This window comes from Psittacula echo (assembly GCF_963264785.1).
Source record: "Psittacula echo genome assembly, chromosome: 20".
In the NCBI taxonomy this organism is placed as follows: Eukaryota; Metazoa; Chordata; class Aves; order Psittaciformes; family Psittacidae; genus Psittacula; species Psittacula echo.
Window position 1 is genome coordinate 6,380,044 of NC_137756.1, and position 20,995 is coordinate 6,401,038.

At 48.0% G+C, this 20,995-nt stretch overlaps 1 protein-coding gene across 1 annotated transcript in view; it reads left to right on the top strand.

Moving 5' to 3' along the window:
- Window positions 1-20,995, top strand: part of HDAC4 (histone deacetylase 4) — a 208,914-nt gene that overhangs the window by 63,806 nt on the left and 124,113 nt on the right. The window contains exon 3 of the mRNA XM_080632056.1: window positions 17,951-18,022. Coding sequence (XP_080488182.1) covers window positions 17,951-18,022 — 72 coding nt within the window. The remainder of the gene's footprint in view (window positions 1-17,950; window positions 18,023-20,995) is intronic.

A 20,995-nucleotide genomic window follows, 5' to 3' on the forward strand; every position in this document is an offset into this window, starting at 1 on the left:
AAGGGGTCCCTGCCCGTGGCAGGGGGTTGGAGCTGGATGAGCTTTAAGGTCCCTTCCAACCCAGACCAGGCTGGGATTCAATCCCAGTAGCAGAGAAGTGACCGAAGAAGAAGCACATGAAGGGGTTTTCTTGTTGGCCAGTGTTGGGTTGAGTATGGGTTGATGCAGAGATCTGTTTTGTTCTGGAGGTCTGTTTGTGGGTGAGCTTGCTGGGGCTGTGCTGAAAGCCTGTCCAAAGGCTTTAGTTTGGATGAAGTCCATGTACAGCACTTCGATAATGGTGGGATCTGCTTTGCCTGGATGCATTTCCAGTGCAGGAAGTGAGAAAATGTTCACGGTGCAGAGGGAAATCTCATCTGGAGGAACTCAATTGACACAAGTCAAGTGTTTTCAGCTGCTCCTTTCTCTTGGGGTACAAAGGATGAACAGTCCCTGCTAGCAGGGTGATCCATGTATCCTAAAGTGGGCCAGAACGGATTTCTCAGGGAGGCTGTTGAATGGCACTGTGGTTTGACAGGGCTGTCACTGCCACGCGCCTTGGGATGCTGCTGTGCCAGCAAAAGGCATCACGGCAACATATGGGAGATGAAGAGGGCTGGTTTCTCCATTACTGGCTGGAGGAAAGGAAAACAAAAATAGCTGCTGGTGTAAAACACTGGAAGGTGGAGCCAAAGCTGATGGAAGCATTTGGCAAAGTATGAAATCGTAGAATCATGGAATGGTTTGGGTGGAAAGGACCTTAGAGCTCATTCAGTTCCAACCCCCTGCCACGGGGAGGAACACCTTCCACTAGAGCAGCTTGCTCCAAGCCCCATCCAAGCTGGCCTTGAACACTGCCTTATCGCTCCCTACAAGTGCCTGAGAGGAGGATGGAGCCAGGAGGGGCTGGGCTCTGCTCCCAAGGAACAAGGGATGGGACAAGAGGAACCAGCCTCAAGCTGCACCAGGGCAGGTTTAGATGGAGCTGAGGAACAATTCCTGCCCCAAAGGGTGCTCAGGCATTGGAACAGGCTGCCCAGGGCAGGGCTGCAGGCACCGTCCCTGCAGTGCCATGGGTTAGTGGTGGCCTTGGCAGGGCTGGGGAACGGTTGGACTGGATGAGCTTAAAGGGCTTTTCCAGCCTGGCTGATTCCATGATTCCACAATGGCACCTTGAAATCAGGTAATTATTAATTGGGAGCCACTAGAAGCAGCACCCAGCACCCCAGGGCGATGCAGTCAGAGCTGCCCACCCCGCATGGGAACACTCTTTCCTCTCCGGTGCTGCTATTGAGATGTACTCATTTTTTTTCCCTAGAAACAAAGACAAATCCCAGATCCGAGTCTCTGTTACACTTCTGGCTCTGCTAAAGAGCCAGGAAGATGAAAGGGCTCCAAACTAGGGCAGACTGGACAAAATCAGCCCGCGTTTCTCAGTTCAGTGATTCTCGCCCTGACAAGCGACGCTGCTTTCACAAGAAGGACTGTCTGGAGAGGAGACGTATGCTGCCTGGTGTTATGAGCTCATATCTTCATGGAATAGTTTTGTTGAATGCTAAATGGACCTTGAACGCTCTGTCTTCAAATGGATGTAAAAGGAGCGCCTTTTCCTTCAGAACTTCTCTCCAAATCCATGTTATATAAGTTGAGTATCATAAAATAGAATCACAGAATCCCAGACCGATCTGGGTTGGGATGTTCCATGGGCAGGGACCCCTTCCACTAGAGCAGCTTGCTCCAAGCCCTGTCGAACCTGGCCTTGAACACTGCCAGGGATGGGGCTTATTATACAGAAGATAACATTATCACATCAATAAACACATTTAGATAAATGCATGTGCATGTATTGATGACATGCATGGAGATACATCATTGTTCTCCTAATACTATAAGATATTTGAGCATGATTCAATGAACCTAAGAAGTCTTCTGCTGGCACATAGGCTGATGGGACACTGCTGCTGCTATCTTAGGCTTTCTTCAGCCAGCAACAGGGACTTCACTGTTGGTCCAGCGTGGTTTTGGTTGTGTGATGTTCAGGTGGTTCACAGGATGCTGCTTGCAGTCCATCAGCTCGTGAACATGAAACCTGGCAACTGCATTGGTGCAAGCTGAGTAGTGCCTTTGGGTAGGAGAGGGATCAGAGGTTAGCTCCTGCAGCAAACCCACCCGCTGTCGTGTTTGGAGACATTGACATAACACTGTTTTTAGAGCATTTCCCTTTGTAACACACCGAAGCTATTTCATCATGCACTTGTCTGATTCAGAGACACCTCACTGGTTTCAGACCTCACCGAGGTGTTAAACCCCTTGAGATTTATCATTATGCATTAACACTGTCTGTGGGCAGACCTCGTGCACTGAGCACGTGGCCATGGCATTCGTGCAAGTGCAGTCTGTGGGGTGGTTTGGTGCTTGTTAGTCCCCTGCGAGACTCCGGGTAGCAGGTAAAGGGTGAGGTGGACAAGTACTACTCATTAATACTCATGCATGTCATAGAATCACTCGTTTGTGTTGGAAAGGACCTTAAAGCTCATCCAGGCCATCATTAAACCCATCACCCCTTGTCCTATCACTAAGTCCCTGATGAAGAGTCCCTCTCCAGCATCCTTTTAGGCTCCCTGCAGATGTATGTCGAGGAAGCTTTGGCACAGAGTGGATTTGTGCCTCTCTTGTGATGAATTTTGCATGCTAGCACATCTTTTGGTTGTTAGAAGCCGCTCAGCACCATCAGTCAGGTGAGCCTAAGTATCTTGCAAGCTGTCCAGAGGGAGAGGAGCCTGTCCCAGTTGCGTAAGGAGGAGAAACTTGGGCCTTATTGTAGTACCTTGGCAAATGAGCGAGCATTTTAGCTACGTGCAGCCACTGGGTAACAGAGACCTCCAGGAAGAAGGGAGGAAGGTGGCAGACAGCACATTTAGCACCCCGTGGTACTGAGGGCCTGGTGTTATATGGAGCATATTCAAAGCCCAGTATTTTAGTTTGGCTCCGTGGTTGCTTCTCCTTGACTTGGGAAGAGGAATTTGCTCCTCAGCAGACAAGGGATTAGAAATTACTGTTTCCGAATGTGCTATCCTCGTGTTACTGTGTTTAATGTGATTTAAAATTACTTTTACTGTAGCAAATCTGTATTGCTATCTAATACTACTGTAGTAGATAACAACGGAGTAACGTTGCACTGTGGTAAAGTGGTAAGAAAACCCCATGTTTCTTCCATGAGCATTTCAGCTTGTGTTAACTCCTGTTTGCAATAGAGCAGGGAAAAAACAAATGTTGAGTGCAAGGGAGATGTCAGTGGGCTCTTTCTTGTGATATGGGTGAGGTTTTCCTGTGCCAGATCTGTTGTTTTCCATCATCAGGAGGAATCAAAGCAGGAGCTGAGGTTAAGTGTTAGGAGATGGCTTCTGGGCGAGTCCCATCTCCGAGCCACAAGCTGAAGTTGGTTACTGTGAGCAGTCTGAGTGTCACGAGAATGTGATTTCCGTCTTCATCAACAACAGGGAGTAGTGACAGTGTAAACCAGCCTGGCTTTCTCCTAGGCAAGAGAAGAGATCCAGGGAGGCTTGGGTGTACGAGAAATGCAACAGGTTTTGTGCACACAGCACATAGTTGATAGGAATGGAAGCATGTGTCCCAGTGTCTTTGGTCTCATAGATCTGAGTGTACTGAACCACCCTGAGCAGACTGGAAGAGGCTTTAGATGCGAAGAACCCATAGAGCGTAAGGAGTTGCTGCATTGGAAGGGCCTGAGTAGTAACTCAGACCTGGAATCCTGTGGGATGAAGCCCGTGTAACCTCATGGATGAAAATCAGAGGTTCCTGGAGGGTGATGTAGAGGAACACATAGCAACATCCATGGATGCTTGTGTCGCATCCTCCAAAACATCTCTTTATGCTTCTGAGGTGGTGGTGTTTGGCTGGCTATCGGTTCAGCTCCGCTTTCCTTTCCCATCCATTCCTAGCACCTTCTCCAGTGTCCAGCTGTTAAAACAGTGCATCCTGTTATGAGAAGCAGATCTGGAAGCAAGCTGGAGAGCCTCCTTCGAGAGAGCCTGCCTCAGCGGTTGGTTGGCAAGCTCAGGAGCAACCAGGGCTTGTGGCGCAAGCAGTGTTCAACAAGAAGGTCAGGTACTGAGGAGCTTCCTTGGCTTTCAGTGGTTGTGAGGAGGGTACCACTTGTGCTTTCTCTGTTGGCAAGTGAGGTTTTGGGAGAGCCTGAGTGATGATCCTTCTTCCTTGCTCCAAGTTAATGGCACAAGCCTGGAAATGCCTGCCAGATGCATGTGCTGGTGCTGAATGCAATAATAGGAAACATCAAATACTTTCTTGGAACAGAAATATCTGCGTGTTGAAATGTGCCTAAACCCAAAACAAGACCCTCCATAATCCTGGAAAGATGAGCTGCAGCTGGGGTGTGAGCTGGGGAGAGCCAGCTGGGAAGAGCTTTCTGGACTCTGTTGATGGACCCCTACCAACATGCAGTCAGGAGCGATTCAGAAGGTACATTAATGCCTTTCCTCTTTCTGACCAGAAGCAAAAGGCCTCTTCTTGCTGTTGCTGGTATCATGGTAGCAGCAGAAGCTCTTTGCTCTCCTGTTCTCGTGTGAGTGTGGGCAGATGCACCCTGACCTGGCTTCTGTGGGCTCCATACAGTGCTCTCCGTACAAAGCATGTGTCTCTTCACTGCTTTACCAGGATCATTTTGGGGTTGAACTGCTGATTTTGATGAAACAATTGCCTTTTGCTGGGCACTGTCTCCATTGGCTCTTCTGTTTTGAGCAGCCTGAATGAGGATGTTTGAAAGGATTTTGAGCTCTGGACATGGGTGATTCTTTGGGGGTGCATGGCAGCTTCAACCCGGAGCATCACCATGAATTCAGTAGCTAAAAACCCTGGAGGCTGGAGCTTGTTCCTTTCATGTGGATGTTCCTTCACACACTGGTGCTATTGCAGGTCTTCCTCACTGGGCTGTTGCTGGTAGTAACGACTTTGTCTGGATTCCCTATTATATGACTGCGCAGAGATAATGGCCCAAACTTTACCAATTTCCTGATTTTACGTGCATGTACCCAAAATACGAGCGCAGCAAGGAAACAAAATGTGTCTTTTTGCCTTTTTGAGAGAGGTGGTGGCATCTTATACGTGATTGCTGTCTTCAGTGAGCTTAGGGTGGATTGCAGGTTAGGCTGCTAATAGGTCAGCTTGTCTCTGATCCTTAAAACAGAAGGATTTCACGCTGGTGCCCAGCAAGATCGTGAGCATTTCCATAGATTTCCATAGTTTCTATGTAGAACCTATGCTGAGGCACATGGACAGTAAGGGGGTGATTGGTGACACGCACATGGTTTCACTAAAGGCATATCATGCCTGACAAAGGTGGTGGCCCTCTACAACCTTCTACTTTGGGGCTCTGGCATTGATGGATAAGGGAAGAGCAGCTGACATCATCTACCTGGACTTGTGCAAGGCATTTGACATTATCCCGCACAACACCCTTGTCTCTAAACCGGAAAGGCATGGATGGACCACTCGGTGGGTAAGGAATTGGCTGCATGGTCACGCTCAGTGAGTTGTGGTCAATGGCTCAATGTCCAAGTGGAGACCAGTGACAAGTGGGATTCCTCAGGGCCTTAGAGATGCTGCGAGGGCTGGAGCAGCTCTGCTCTGGAGCCAGGCTGAGAGAGCTGGGCTGGGTCAGCCTGGAGAAGAGAAGGCTCCTGAAGGGGAGACCTGAGAGCAGCTCCAGTGCCTAAAGGGGCTACCCTGGCACTGAGTAGGTGGGAGCAGGCTGGTCTCCCTCAGGATGGGATCATGATGAATCCTGCCGGTTTGATGAATGCATGTGAAGATGCAGGGAGCCAGGTTTAAACAAGTCACACTGTCCTCCATGATTCAAGCCTTGGGGGAGAGGGGAGCTGTGGTTCCTGTGATACATGGGGGATGAAGTTGTGAGGCACCAGCGTCTGTAGGACTGCTGTTGTTTCCAAGTGTGGTGTCCTGATGCACATTGAATAACGTTGGCGTGACAGCAGGGAGGTGAGAAGAGCCCTCTTGAGGTCTCACTCAAGCTTCTGAAGCTGGAGGTCTCTGACAAGCTGTGTGGAAAGCAGGGATGCCCAGCCCAGCTTCCCAGCCCCTCTCCTGCTCTGTTTGCTGATGGTCCTGTTTCCGTGTCTCTTTATTTTCCTCAACAAATCTCCCTTTTTCCTCTGGTCTTTCCAATTCTGCCTTCCACTCCAGAAGGTGCAGCTTGTAAGGAGAAAAAGCATCTGCTTTGTAGTGCAATTGGAGATGATTCCCATTGCCGGCAGTGTCCAGGGAGCGATCCAAGAATGAGTTTCCTTTCCTTCTTTTCTCCCTGCCCTCTGCTTCATCCAGGAATTTTCCCTGGGTTACTTTGCTTTCTGAAAGCATCAGTGTAATGGGTTGCTGAGTCATTATTATCCCTTCCCTTTGCTGCTGTGGAAAGGCTCGGAGCCTTTGGACACAGCCTGCCTTGGAAATAGGCTTGTGGAGAAGCCTGATTTACAGTGTGTGCTCCCTAAAGGCAGGCTGGGGTGAGGAAGGACACCCACAGTCATGTTAACATAGAGTTCTTTCCCTCTTTAAGGAGGCAAAGCCTTTTTTTCACTTGGTGGCTTATTAGCTTGTACATAGCGTCCTATGAGGGCAGGAGCTGGAGGCTTGTTTGAACCTCTAGAAGAGCCAGGCTATGTTTCAGCTGGATTTCTTCCTGACAGCTTATTCAACTGGAGAGAAGGGGAAATCAAGCAGGTTATTGAACCTTCTCCTCCTGCCTTTAAAATGTGCTGCCTAGGTCTCCACTTGCTGACAATTGCAGATAATTTCAAGGTGGTTTTTGCTTTCCTTGCTTCATTTTTGTGTCACCAATCAGTTCTGAAAGCCTACTGGAGTGTTCGTTTGGATTCAGGCGGCATTGTATCTGGGAATGTGTAGCTATCAACCCTGAATTCATGTGTTCTGAATAGGCTGTGATTGGGAAATGGCCGGGTGCCAGCAGCACCTCTCCTGCTGCATGCCAAAGGGATCCTGTGGAGTTGGCTTCTTTTGGTGGGCTGAAATTCCTGGGATCTGGCTCAGCAGATGAAGGACCTCACATTGATAACACTGATCTCCTGTTGAAATACTTGGCAGTGACTGTGGAATACTGATTTCACCATATCCACGTAGCAGGAAGGATCAGACAATGGTTTGGCTATGAAAGGACCTTAAGCTCATCCAGTTCCAACCCCCAGCCTCACATTAGACCATGTCACCCTGTCCAACCTGGCCTTGAGCACTGCAGGGATAGAAAGATGGATAGAAAAGTCCACAAACCCCAAAACCTCCCAACCAACCCAACCCCCAAAAGCCAAATCAAGCCCAAACCAACCCCAAACCCCTTCGCTGCGCTTAACAGGAACAAGGAGCATTCTGCAGAGCGGCTCTTGGATGGAGTCTGTTGGTTGAACACAAGATTCCAGTTTGAAGCTTGGCCTGTGCTGATTTCTCAAGGACAGGCACCTTTTCAGATGGAGAGCACCCTGCAGATGGTGGCAGATTGTCCCCTCCTCCTCTCCTGCCAGGAGCCTGTGCTCAGTGACAGAATAAAAGCCGGGAAGGATGGAGCTCTCCGGAAGAGTCGATGAATCTCTTGCCTTGAAAACTGAAGCGCTTCGTGCCAGCAGAAAGATCTATGGGTATATTTATAGCAGGAAAACAGCCGAGTCTCTGCTCCTTCATTGCAAAGGGGGAAATTGCTGTTCCACCAAGTCTGTGGAAGTGGAAGCTACTTTTAGATGCTTGGAAATGATGGTTTGGGTTTTTTTTTTTTCCTTTCCTTGGGATTTAAAAATATATGAAGTCTAAATTTTAGAACCCTGTGCATCATTTGACATGAAGACAGTGCATATGGACTGTCTTCATGGCTTGAACCTGCCAGAGGGGAGATGGAGATGAGCTCTTAGGCAGAAGCTCTTCCCTGTGAGGGTGGAATTGGAACTGGATGAGCTTTAAGGCCCCTTCCAACACAAACCATTCCATGATTCTGTCTAAACCTGGTAGATACTCACTGGTGGAGTATCAGGAATTGGGTAGATTGGGACAGTTTTCCTGCGTCCGGATGTTGATAGTCATTGACTTTCTATCTGGTAGAGCTGGGGTAATGGGGAAGTGCCATACAAAGTACCAGGTTGGTTCTGCATGCAGCATCTCGCACGAGATGGATTTAACATCAGGACATAGTGAGATCCTGCGGGATCCTCCAGGCACTCTGGGAGGCACGGACACAATGATGTGTTTTATTCTTCATGCGGTGGAAACCCTGAGCTAGGTTTAAAGTGGGAGAAGGTGTTGGATGCCCACCACCAATGTCTTCTGATGGCTGCAGAAGAGAGGCTGCTGGAAAAGGACTGGGTAAGCTAAGCCTTAAAATAGAGGCTTTGACACAGTGCTGTCCTGGTATGGCGTGCTTGACTGTGACTGTGTGTAGGGAAGGAGATAGCAATGTCTTCTGCCTATAAGTGGAGAAGGAACATGGTTGGATGTTCAGGTTCATCAGTGGTTGTGTGAGGAGAACATCGCCTATGGGAGGTGTTGAAGTTCTCAAGCGGAGGCTGAGCTGGCTCCTACCTTCGGAGTCAGGGTGTGTTTGGGAACAGTTGGGACACTGGTGTTGGATCCACCGTCGTGGTCGGCAGCATTTGCCGGGTGGGTGTTTGGTGTTGGGTACAAGCAGGTGTGTTTCTTGGGTTCCTATCTCACCCGAGTGGGACTGAGTAAGCTCTCGGACTACCAAGGTGCAAGAAGTGCTCAGGGTGTAGGATGCTGGCTCTATCTCTACTACGTGAGTGATGGAGCTTGTCTGTGATTGGACTTCGTGGTTATTTTCTGTGTACCAAGCGAGCTGATTTGGAAACTTGTTACAGAAGAATAGAATGAAAACCAACATTCAATATGGGTAGTTTTGGCTATAAAGAGAAAAGAGACATAAAAAGGGCACTGTCCTTGCTATTTCCTTAATGTGGTCATTCTTCCCTTTTTATTTTATGTTCCTCTCCATCATCTAATGCTTTGTCTGGATGAGATATCGGACCGCATTCAGGGAGCTTTCTGTCTTTGGTCTAATGAAGAGGTTACCACAACCCTTTGGTTCCTTGCATTGACACGGAAAGGATACTTTTATTACTATGGATTTCCAAAATGACATAGAATCGTTGAATCCCAGCCTGGTTTGGGTTGGAAGGGACCTTAAAGCTCCTCCAGCTCCAACCCCTGCCACGGGCAGGAACACCTTCCACTGGAGCAGCTTGCTCCAAGCCCCTGTGTCCAACCTGGCCTTGAACACTGCCAGGGATGGGGCAGCCACAGCTTCTCTGGGCACCCTGTGCCAGCGCCTCAGCACCCTCACAGGGAACAGCTTCTGCCTTATCTCCAACCTGAACTTGCCCTGTTTCAGTTTGAAGCAGCTTCCATAGCTTGTGCGGATGAAGTCATCGGGGTCAGCTGAAGAGGCTGAAGGTTGCTGTGTGTCAGGTTCCTTCCAGCCCAAGCCATTCTATGGTTCTGTGTTTAGTAGGAGTCGCGTTATCCTCCCACTGCAAAGAGTTAAGGCAAAGAATGGCACAGGAAACAGAACACCATGCTTTTATGCTTTTGGCATTTGAAAAGGAGCGCGTCGGCATTTGGGTATTAATCTGTGAACACCTTGAGGGACCTCAGCGTTTCCTGTTGTGATGGAGCTTAGGTATTTTGCTTCTAGGATAACTTCCTAGTAATATATTAAAGGTTACTTTTCTTTCTACGTGCTTTTTAACTTTGATGCTAACCAAAGTGGGATCTGTTGGGTTTACCTTTACTATGTTCTGCATAGGAAAGTAGTATGAAGCTCTTGTAGATGTTACCCCTGAGTATCTTCTGATACCATCATAGCTCTTGTTCGCAAGGTATTGAGTGCTGTGGTCGGTCAGCTGCTGGCTTCATGGGTACATTCTACCTGACATGTGGAGCTATGAATGGTTCTAGAGTCATCACTGTTGTCAAGGGCAGGAAGGAGGTTTTGATTCCAGCTACGTCAGCCTTTTCTGGAAGCGAGATGGGCATCAGCCTGGCTTAGTTTCTACTGCATCAACAGTAAGAACAGAATCACAGAATCAAACAGGTTGGAAAAGCCCTTTAAGCTCATCCAGTCCAACCATTCCCCAGCACTGCCAAGGCCACCACTAACCCATGGCACTGCAGGGATGGTGACTGCAGCCCTGCCCTGGGCAGCCTGTTCCAATGCCTGAGCACCCTCTGGGGCAGGAATTGTTCCTCAGCTCCATCTAAACCTGCCCTGGTGCAGCTTGAGGCCGGTTCCTCTTGTCCCATCCCTTGTTCCTTGGGAGCAGAGCCCAGCCCCTCCTGGCTCCATCCTCCTCTCAGGCACTTGTAGGGAGCCATCAGGTCCCCCCTGAGCCTTCTCTTCTCCAGACTGAACCCCCCAGGTCCCTCAGCCCTTCCCCATCACACTGTGCTCCAGGCCCTGCACCAGCTCCGCTGCCCTTCTGTGGCCCTGCTCCAGCACCTCAATGTCTCTCTTGGAGTGAGGGGCCCAGAGCTGAACACAGGATTTGAGGTGCAGCCTCACCAGTTTCCAGCACAGGGAGAAAGAAGTCAGAATTACAGCAGATGAAGTCCATACCAGACCATGCTGCTGATGGTTTTGTGCTGTTATCACTCACTGGCAATGGCAGCTGGCTAACTTGGGTGTTTGATGTAGTAGTAGTGCTAAGAATAACTAAAAACCCAAACAGTAGAACACAAACCCCAACCCTGTATAACCAGGATCGGATTAGCTTTCATCTAATGGGGTGTATGATTCATTAGACTTGCAGGCCTAAACCTAACACATTGAGAACCCAATTATGTCTTTATTGCCTCTTCTCCTCCTCTCCCCTGTTCTGCCTGCAGCATTTCCTTCTTAGCATCCACACTTAAAATACGAGTAAATAGTGCTTAATCCCTAGGTTTGTTTCTGTTGTATTCTATGGGCTGTTGTGATGCTCTGGGGTTTTCTAGCAGCCGATTCCAATTGAAGCCAGAATTGGTCTTTCGACTGTAAATCTGAACGAAGGGAAGGGAAGGATGCTCTCATTTTGTTAGGCTGCTTCTCTTTTGGATGCACAGTGCATCTTCCAGCTCTCTGGGCTAATTAAAATGCCATTACAGTACATGTGGTGCTACAATACAGTCTAGGGAGACTTCCAAAAATAGCTCCTTGAGTGCAGACAAATTAGAGAGGAAATATGCACTGAGCATTTTCTCATAGGTTTAAAGAGAAATAATCCATTTGCTGCTTTAATTGCTTTCTTGTAAATGCTGAAGTCTCCCCCCCCCGTGTATTTCAAATGAGTAGACAAATAAATAATAGGTCCCTGATAATTCCCATTCTCATAACTCATATTTTCGCTTGGTGTTCCATGCTGCAGGCGTTAAAATGCAAGTCAGGATGGTTGAGTGGACTGTGCTTAATGGTCATAGTTGGAGGCTTTTATTCCTCAGTGATCCTATTTGAACTGCTTGGCATCCCACAAGGGCAGTGCATAGTCTGATTGGAGAAATACAACGATACCAGAAGCACTCGCTCAACCAAACCAACCCCCCATCTCGGGTATAAAATGGAAGGTAACTTTATATAATGGGGTTATGGTACATTATATAGTGACAATGGGTTAAAACCTAGATGTTTTGGGCCTGGAATAGGTCCATGGAGTTGGGGGCAGTGTCAGTGAGGAGTTCATTTCACAGGGTGCACCTCCTTGTAAGCTGCTGACAGCAGTGTGATTACAAGGGCCGAGGCTCGTGCTGGCTTGTAGACCACTAAGCAGCCTTCATCAGAGGGATGGAGCTTGTGATGGCAAGTACCACATAGAGGAACAGTTCTGTGGAGCGCAGCAAATGATGCTCAGGAGGTGTTTGAACCTGGCTTTAGGACTCCATTCAGTCCAGTCACTGAATCATAGAATCCCAGCCTGGTTTGTGTTGGAAGGGACCTTAAAGCTCATCCAGTTCCAACCCCTGCCATGGGCAGGGACACCTTCCACTAGAGCAGCTTGCTCCAAGCCCCTGTGTCCAACCTGGCCTTCAACACAAGTCTCCATTAGTGTCTCAGTGTGTTAAGTGAGTTGAAGGGTGTTTCGGGTTGAGTTTTAAGTGTTTTCCCCCATAAAAGTCCAGTCTCTGTGCTCAGATGCAACCAAAACCATGGGATGTGGAGAAGGATGGGAAGTGGAGCAGCCAGGGGCTTGCTCCAAGAGCCTGCTCCCAAGTGAAAGCTGCTCCTGGCAGCGCTCCTGTTGGTGCAGGCTTTAAGAGTAACCCTGGTCAAGCACGCAGCAGCTTATTTAGCTCTTGAGTGAAGATAACTGTGAAGCTCATTGTGTCTTGGAGCTCTTCTCTCAAGTGCAGTGTTGTTGTGTTGAAGTGTAGACATGGGTGGAGAGACGGGGAATGCATCTTTTCTTTGTGAGCCAGGTTCCCAGGTTTACTAAGAAAGCAACAAGGAGAACAAGGAAACTGTTTGCTTGATGATACCTACAAATTCAGGGCTCATTGATCCAGAAACATCCCCTTTCTTTCTGACCTTAGCAGCAGCTTACTTTCAGTTGCATGCTCTTGAGGGATGTGGTTGGGATAGTATCTCAGATGCCAACTGATGGCTCTTTCTTTATCCTGAGCTTGACTGCCTTGTGCTCTCTGAGGCTCCTTATCAATTGGGCACTGAGAGGTTGCAGCTTCTTTGTGTTTTGGCTCTGCAAGGATGGGGGCAAGCTTTTGAGCTGCATGTTTCTGGCTTAAACCCAGCTAAAATCATCTGTTAACTGCCTTGCAAAGAAATAGGCCTTCAGTTCCTCACTCGGGACTGTTGCTGATGTCTTATGGCTCAACAGTTTTACTCTATATTCCCATATTTTTATCCAAGAACTGGGAACAGGTAAACAGAAAGCTCTAGTTCTTCCTGTGTGCCTGAGAACAGTGGAGTCCATTGGAGGTTTTGCAGGTTGTGTGCCAAGCAACCACTGAACCAGCTTGGCAAGGAACCCGAAGCAGCGAATGGTAGGTGGCAGTAGCTTGTGTGAAGGACATGGATGGCAGTTCACTGGCGAGGTCTTAGGTTTTGGGACATAATTCAGTGCCTTCTCAGAAAGAACCAATTGCTGCTGTGGAGTGAAGTCTTGTCCAGGAAGCGTTGCCCTAAAGAAGACCAGGGATCTGTTGGGTTGCATATGCATCTGCTAATACATCCTGAATGAACTCCATGTCTTGTGAATCACTGCCCTGGCACAGGGTGCCCAGAGAAGCTGTGGCTGCCCCATCCCTGGCAGTGTTCAAGGCCAGGTTGGACACAGGGGCTTGGAGCACCCTGCTCCAGTGGAAGGTGTCCCTGCCCGTGGCAGGGGCTTGAAACTGGATGAGCTTTAAGGTCCCTTCCAACCCAAATCACTGTGTGAGTCTGATTCTTGCAGATACTCCCCATGTAGATAATCAGTGTGGATTGGGGGGAGGTTTGCTTTTGTTTTCATGTCTTTTTATCCAACTCAAGTAAAATCCAACCTTATTTGCCAGCCGTTCTGACAGAGAAACACAGCATTTGCCTGCTTCAGCTTCCCCTTGCTTTTCCTGTTTCCTGCTTATTTAATTACTCCTTCTGTCTCTTAAACTTCTTCTTTCTTTCAGGAACCCCAGTCCTAGTCAATAACCCCCTTTTCTGTACCTCTTGCTCCTGCCTCTCCCAAAGTTTGACTTCCGTGTCCCTATAGAACTTTTCCTTTACTCCAGGTGCCCTTTAGAGAGACTTGTCAGTTGTTCAGCACTGTAGTCAAGGCGTCCAAGCAGGGCAGGGTGATTTGCATCGGGTTGAAAGATGTGGATACACGGAAAACTATTTGAATAACGTCTCCTTTCCCAGTTGTGCGCTGCGTTTTGAAACTCAACCCTTAATGACAGTCAGGCTGCTTCCAGTTTGCTGGAAGAGCTCACTGAATGCTTCAGCCTTCTGAGTTTGTTCATTATTTGTCTTTAGTAATACTTCCTCATCTGGTTTTGGATTTGCATTGGATGTTGTTGTTCGTTTCGCTGCTTTGTCTTTTCAGAGGGGCTTTATCCATGATTTTGTCTTATTCTGGAGCATCCTGGAACCATCTTATCTTGGCTTTGCTGTTTTCCACAGGTTTGAGTCCTGAAATCCCAGCTACTTCCAAACCTGTCCTGCTGAGATTTTTAAAGTAACTTCAGTGACTCTTTGGAACTGATGGGGATAAAAATAAAGCGTTAAGATCCCATCTATTAATAATAGCTTCATCTTATTAATTAATGAGAAGAAATACCCATCTGGAAATGAAGCTACACTAAATGTTCTTTAACTCGAGCCGTGCATCAGACAGGCTGGTGTCTGCTTCCAGGCTCTGTGGATGATGCAGTGAGTCTTGCCCTTGGACTGAACACTCTGCAGGCACTGCTCCATCACCAGCTGCCAGTAACCCTGAGATGGATCTACCCAGTTCAGCCCTACTGGTACAGCTGGGACAGTTCACCCCTGTGCTGCTCCGATGGTCTTGGTGAAATCATTAGATTGAGTCATAGAACCAAGGAATGGTTTGGGTTGGAAGGGACCTTAAAGCTCATCCAGCTCCAACCCCTGCCACGGGCAGGGACCCCTTCCACTAGAGCAGCTTGCTCCAAGCCCCTGTGTCCAACCTGGCCTTGAACACTGCCAGGGATGGGGCAGCCACAGCTTCTCTGGGCACCCTGGGCCAGCGCCTCAGCACCCTCACAGGAAGAGCTTCTGCCTAAGAGCTCAGCTCAGTCTCCCCTCTGGCAGGTTCAAGCCATTCCCCTTGGCCTGTCCCTACAGGCCCTTGTCCAAAGCCCCTCTCCAGGCTTCTTCATACAAAATCAATTCAAGAGGACATTTTCTTGACGATTAGTTTTAGTGTCTTAGGTAAAACCTTGGCCAGTAGAGAGCTGGAAGATACATAGTGGGTATTCTGCTTTGTCTCAGTGCTATTCAAACCAGGGCTTGTGAAAGTCAAACCACGAGGGCATCCTTTGACCTCTTTGCATTGTGTTTGCCTGTCCGTGGCAGCCAGACAAACTGCTTCCAATCCCTGTCCACTTCCTAGGAACTGCAGAAGCACCCGTGCGATCCCTTCTAGGCAGGAACAGCGATCCGTGCGTGGCACAGATAACTTGAGTGCTTTCTGTGTTTTCCCTTTAGTTCTCTAATTGCCACAGCTCTCTCTGTAGCTACGTGGTGAAGCAGGGGAGAGGATTGGAGCTCATACTTTGCGAAGGCGGGAGGTGGGGATAAAACTCATTTGGGATGGAAACTGATTGAGGTCAGTTTGACATTTGCAGACCCAGACCACTCTTGGCATAACCCATCGTGCTTTCCCCTTGTCACACAAGTTCAACCATACATCAACTGCTTTAGGTGAGAGTCTGCGGTGATGGGGGGAAGGAAGAAACCCCACCGCAGCAATAGCTGAAAACACGCTTGTCTTGAGGCTCAGTTCCCCCCAGGTGACCAGCTTATCGTCAGTGTTAATAATGCAACAGGATCAGTGAAGCAATGCGGTTGAATATGCAAAGCATAGGGTTGGGTTTTCCTCTTTTGAAGTTCTGTAGAGCACAGAATCACAGCCTCGGAGTCCAAACTTCGTCTCTGTGCTCAGTTCTCAGGTTTATTTGAACAGTTTGCCATTGGGTTAGCTCATCTATTTGAGAGAAGGAGTCGGTCAAAGCAAGGGGTTTGTGGGCAGCAGCATTGCTGAGCTGAGCAAGGAGGAATCCTGCTCTATTTAGTGTATGGATTTTAGTACTCAGTCACAATTTAATGGAGCGTATGTAGGGTTTTCAAGTCTTCCTTGTCTTGCTCTTTTCAGAAGGTATGTGGTTGCTTTGGTTTGGGGGTTTTTTGGGCAGTGTTGTGTTGGCAGCAGATAGGATGCTTCATTAAATGCAGCAGTGTTTCCAGTTTCCTAATACACTGATTGCTTAGGCTCTTGAAATGGTTTCTGTGCTTTGAAGTAGCATCTTCAGCTTGTAGGAAGCTGAGGAGACAACAAGAGCGTTCAGTTGCTTCAAGAGGTCAAGTTGTGTTCTGGGGTTGGTTTTGCTTTGCTTTTGAGCTCAAGAGCTCTGCATGTGCACAGAGGCTCGAGTCCAGGATGCTCAGTGTTTTGTTGAGTGAAGCCCCTCTGGCAGGTTAAAGCCATTCCCCTTGTCCAAAGCCCCTCTCCAGGTTTCCTGTAGGCCCTTTAGGCACTGGGAGCTGCTCTAAGGTCTCCCCTTCACGCAGCAGAGAGGCAGAATTCCCTCCCTGAGCTGCTGCTCACGTTCTGGGGGTGCATTCAGCACATGGGGGGGTTCTGAGCTGCAGTGACCCAGGTTTGTCCCACAGAGCACCCAGGCTGCTGGTACAGGGCTCTGTTTTGTAGATAGTTCCTCCTCTGAAGCAGCTCAGCAGTGATGCTTGAAATACTCTGCTCCCAGGGCAAACCAGGGGCTCCTGGTGCTGCTCTCACCTCTCCATCGATGCTTCTGGTCTCTGGGCCATGCTGGCATGTCCAGCACAGGAACAGTGAAGCTTCAGCAGCAAGTAGGGATGCAGTTTGCTGGGGAACTGATGATATTTAAGTGCTGGTGTCTTGCTCTACTACTTCAATCCAGTTCCCTCCTCATTTATTATCATTAGCTGCTGCTTGTGCCGAGTGTCATCCCACCACTGTAGGTTGGCCACTGTGGTACAGCAAAGCCTTGAAGTAACAAACCAAAAGCCCCCCAAATTATGAAGTGAATAAACTAAATGGCTTGTTTGAGAAGGAGAACTCAGCGTAGTTATAGTTTATAGCTGTGTTGTTGAGTCTGCACTGGTCCTTGCATATGGTCAGTGGAGACAAACCCATGCAAGTGATGAAGAGTCGAGTAGGCTTTCTCTCCACAAAGCTGGAATGGAGAAAAGAAGTGTGAGGGGGGTGATTTTTGGTATGTTTTAAATGTTCCTCTGCCATCTTCACATTGTTATAATCCTCTGCTTTGTCTGAGAAGAGATGGGGTGGCTTCTTTGATGTCTTCAGACAGGGTTTGGCTTGATCCTATCTGTGCGTGTGGAAAGGCGTTAGAGGAGAACAAGTGAGGCTGAACTGGTAAAGGTGGAGAGATTTCCAAAGGGGTTTGAGAGAAGTTGTGTGTCTTCACAACCGAAGTACTGAAAACATCATTTAGCTGCTTTTTTTGCTTCCACTTTGGTTGGAGGGGGGTGCAGGTTGGGAGGGGAACAGGGGACTAGAAAATCTGGTCGGGCAGTCTCCAGCAGCAGCTATTGTGTTCCTCTGTTTTAACTCTACCTGCATACAAGATACCATCTTTGAAATCTTTTAAATGGGAGAACTGCTTCAGCAAGATGGGTTTCTGCATATCATTTACAAAGTATGTTTTTAATGCCTTTCTGAAATCCAAACTTATGCAAAATGGGGCTTGTTATGCATGTCTCTGCATTTTAATCTCCTGCAGTGATTTGTCAGGTTTCCTTAACATCTCCCTGCCATATTACAGCCATTCTTCAACTCTGCTTCGCAGGGCTGCCGTTCTGCCTTAACTCACTCAGCTCTTCAAGCGAGGGATGAGTTGCAGTGTAGTTATTGTATGGTAAGGTTCGTAAGCCTTGGATGAGGAGCAGGAACAGTCATGGATTTAAAGGCCAGGAAAACCTGAGTGTAATTTAGGTTACGGTAGCTTTGATTTCGTGCTTTACTGTATGCAGTTGTTACGCTGTAAGCTGTCCTGTTCATGCTCTTGTTTCTATTGATCTGTGCTCCTTGTGTCTCTGTTTTACACTGATAATTGGTTAGTGATTTTTATGGTTTCTAATCCTTGGAATAGCTAAAAATAGCCTTGATGTGATTTCACTTTATTTTCTCTCTCTTTCCAGATGGGCTTTCTGGCAGAGACCAGCCAGTCGAGCTGTTGAATCCACCTAGAGTGAACCACATGCCTAGCTCTGGTAAGAAGAAACTCTTATTAAATGTTGTTCCTATTCTGGGAATGCAGGAAAATGTTCCTCAGCTCTATCTTACAAGTGGGGAAAGCACAATGCAAATGCCAAATGCTGCAACCAAGTGTGTTAGGACTTGCACTCATTTACTTTCCCAGGCTGGGTGAGTGGGACTTGGGAGTGGAGGGAGGATGGAGCAGCCTTGGGGAGTCTTAAACAGCTTGGCAGGGGGCTAAGGAGGGCTCAACCTGGTTGGAGCTGCTTGGGTTTACATGGAAAGGAGAAGACAGCAGAAGAAAGCAGTACCTTCCGAGTCCTTTTGCAGCCTAAAAGGAGCACTGTGAAGCAAAGGAGGGTTTGGGTTGCTGCTCCCATTAAGGGGAACTCTTGTTGAAATGAGGAGGCAAACACAGGCTGATCAAAGTGTATCGTGCTGGGCTCTGGGCTATTTGCTTTGCTTCCCTCTTCTAATGATCCAGCTACGGTATCTCGTGGGTCTTGTCCTGGTATGAAGCAAGCACAGCAGCCACTGTTCATCCTTACGGAGCTGAGAGAGATCTTCCAGCTCAGAACTGCAGCACTTGGAGTGATAGAATCCAGCCTTTTGGTCACAGGACATAAAATGCAGCAGAAAGCAATCTGCTGCTGTCTTTTGTGTTTCCCTGTTCTCTCTTCCTAAAGGGCTTTGTTTCCAGGTTCAAACAAAGAGCTTTATGCTAGGAATGATAGGATATATCAAGCGTTGTCTACTTTCCAGGTAGAAGCTTCCAAAACCCCAACTTTCTCTTCTGTGTTGCCTTCCAAAATGCCCCCAGGTCCTTAGATATTAAGGAAGAGATCTCCCAGGAGATCTAAGTGCTTCTGGTAATGCAAGTTGGAAAGATGTAAACGAAGCTTATTCAAAACAACTTCAGTAGATTATAGGGAGGGGGAAAGAAGATGGGCTCTGACCTAACCTAGATTCTTGTGGACTTCAATGTGTATCTGGGGAAGGAAACTTTGAAGGAGGTACACCAATTGTGTTGGTGGGGGGGGAAAGGAAGAGATCCTCATTTAACCAGGTCTTGAGTGTTTGGCTTTGGATGCTGAGAAACCTCTCTTCCCCCCTCCGTGTGCTCCAAAACGTGTCTGTCAGGTAGGGGAGGTTCTGTTTTCCTAACCCTAAGAGAGGTTCTCATTTTAAGCCTACTGAGGTAACACAGCTCAGCTTTAAGTGTTGTATTCCCTCTGTCATATCCACGTGCTTAGATGGCTTTTGTAGCTCTGTAGAAGAGGAGGCACCGTCCTCTTTCCTGTCAAGAGATCAACGGCCACTATTGTGAATTGTGCATGGGATGGGGTTTCATCTTTTCCTGTTGTGGTGGTGGTTGGGCTTTTTGGAACCCATTTGCTTTTTGCTTCTCATGTTTAGTGTTTCCTTCTGAGGTGTTTTAGGGCAAAGGCTGGTGCTGGTTAACAACTCGGGTAACCTGATGGTAAAGTTCATCAGTGATGATGAAGAGAGGGACTCTTCATCAGGGACTGTAGCGGTAGAACAAGGGGTGATGGGCAGGGGTTGGAACTGGGTGAGCATTAAGGTCCCTTCAACCCAAACCACTCTGTGATTCTATGATAGCAAACAGCCTGTGAGAGAGGCAGCAACATCTGTGTCCATGTCTTCTGCCAGTCCTTGAGCCATGGGAATTCCTGTGTCACACCGGAAAGCTCAGGCTGGTTGTGCCTGTAATGGGCGAAAGGTAGGACTGACTGGGAATGCAAATGTGACCTGATCCAAGGAGCAGCTTTGGCTCTGGATGGGAGTTGTGCAGTTCCTTTTGTCACTCAAGACCTTCCATTTACTCAGTTTCTGCTGTATTTGGGGGCAATCTTTGGACCCTGCAGTGCATACACAGGCTGGAAATGTCTGCCCATGGCAGGGGGTTGGAACTCGATGATCTTAAGGTCCTTTCCAACCCTAACTATTCTATGATTCTGTGTCCATCTCCTATTTGGATTAGTGGAGCGGGATTTAAAAGCTGTTTGGCCAAAAGGTGTTGCAGCATGTTTGTAAATGCAAGCAAATGTCATTTAGCTTGGAAGTGGCTCCTCAGCTGGCTTTCAAGTGTCGTGCCAGCCTATACTTACATACTCTGATGGGTCTTTTGAATGTCTGTTACAAGCTGCTGTCAGGTTGTGGGAGTTACCCACTTGGGAAAACCATTGTCATGTCTGGGTTTTATCATATTACCTTTATGAGTTTGCTGCAGATCCTTGGGAGAGACGAAAGGGGAAATATGACCAAGTATTGCTCTGGAAAAACAAGTTATGTGTGGGTTTGTGGGGTGTTGGTCCAGGTCTCAGGCATGGCTGAAATAATGGTGTTGAAAAACAGCTTAAGGAAAAGAAAATTGCTTCATCATGGCCTGGGATATTCTGTTTAAATCCTTATCCCGTCCTGGCCATGGTAAAGTGGCTGATTTGTAGCACTAGTGTGGACAATGGACAGTTACCCTCAGATCTAAGGCCAGGTTGGACACAGGGGCTTGGAGCAAGCTGCTCTAGTGGAAGGGGTCCCTCCCCGTGGCAGGGGTTGGAGCTGGATGAGCTTTAAGGTCCCTTCCAACCCTACCCTTTCTATGATAAAATCATTGTGGTGTGTTTGTAGGAACCCAAAACAGTTTCTCTTCACCATGACCCATGTGTGGAAGAGGTTTAACCCTTGTTCGTTGTAATTCTCTGCTGTAAAAAGGTGAGAAAGGGATGCCCGATACCCAAGTTCTAAACATTTCTGTCTTCTTTTGCCATAAATTAAGGATTAATCCAAGGAAGGGGAGCATTTGCTCTTTCTGAAAATGCATCCTAATTGGTGCTTCTGAATCTCTTAGTTGCTTGTAGAAGTAAACCAAGGCACCAGCCCACATCTTGCCCAGGAATATCATCATCTGTTGCATAGTGCTGCTTTCTCTCATTCTGGCTTCAGAACATTACTGCATCTTTGGCTCG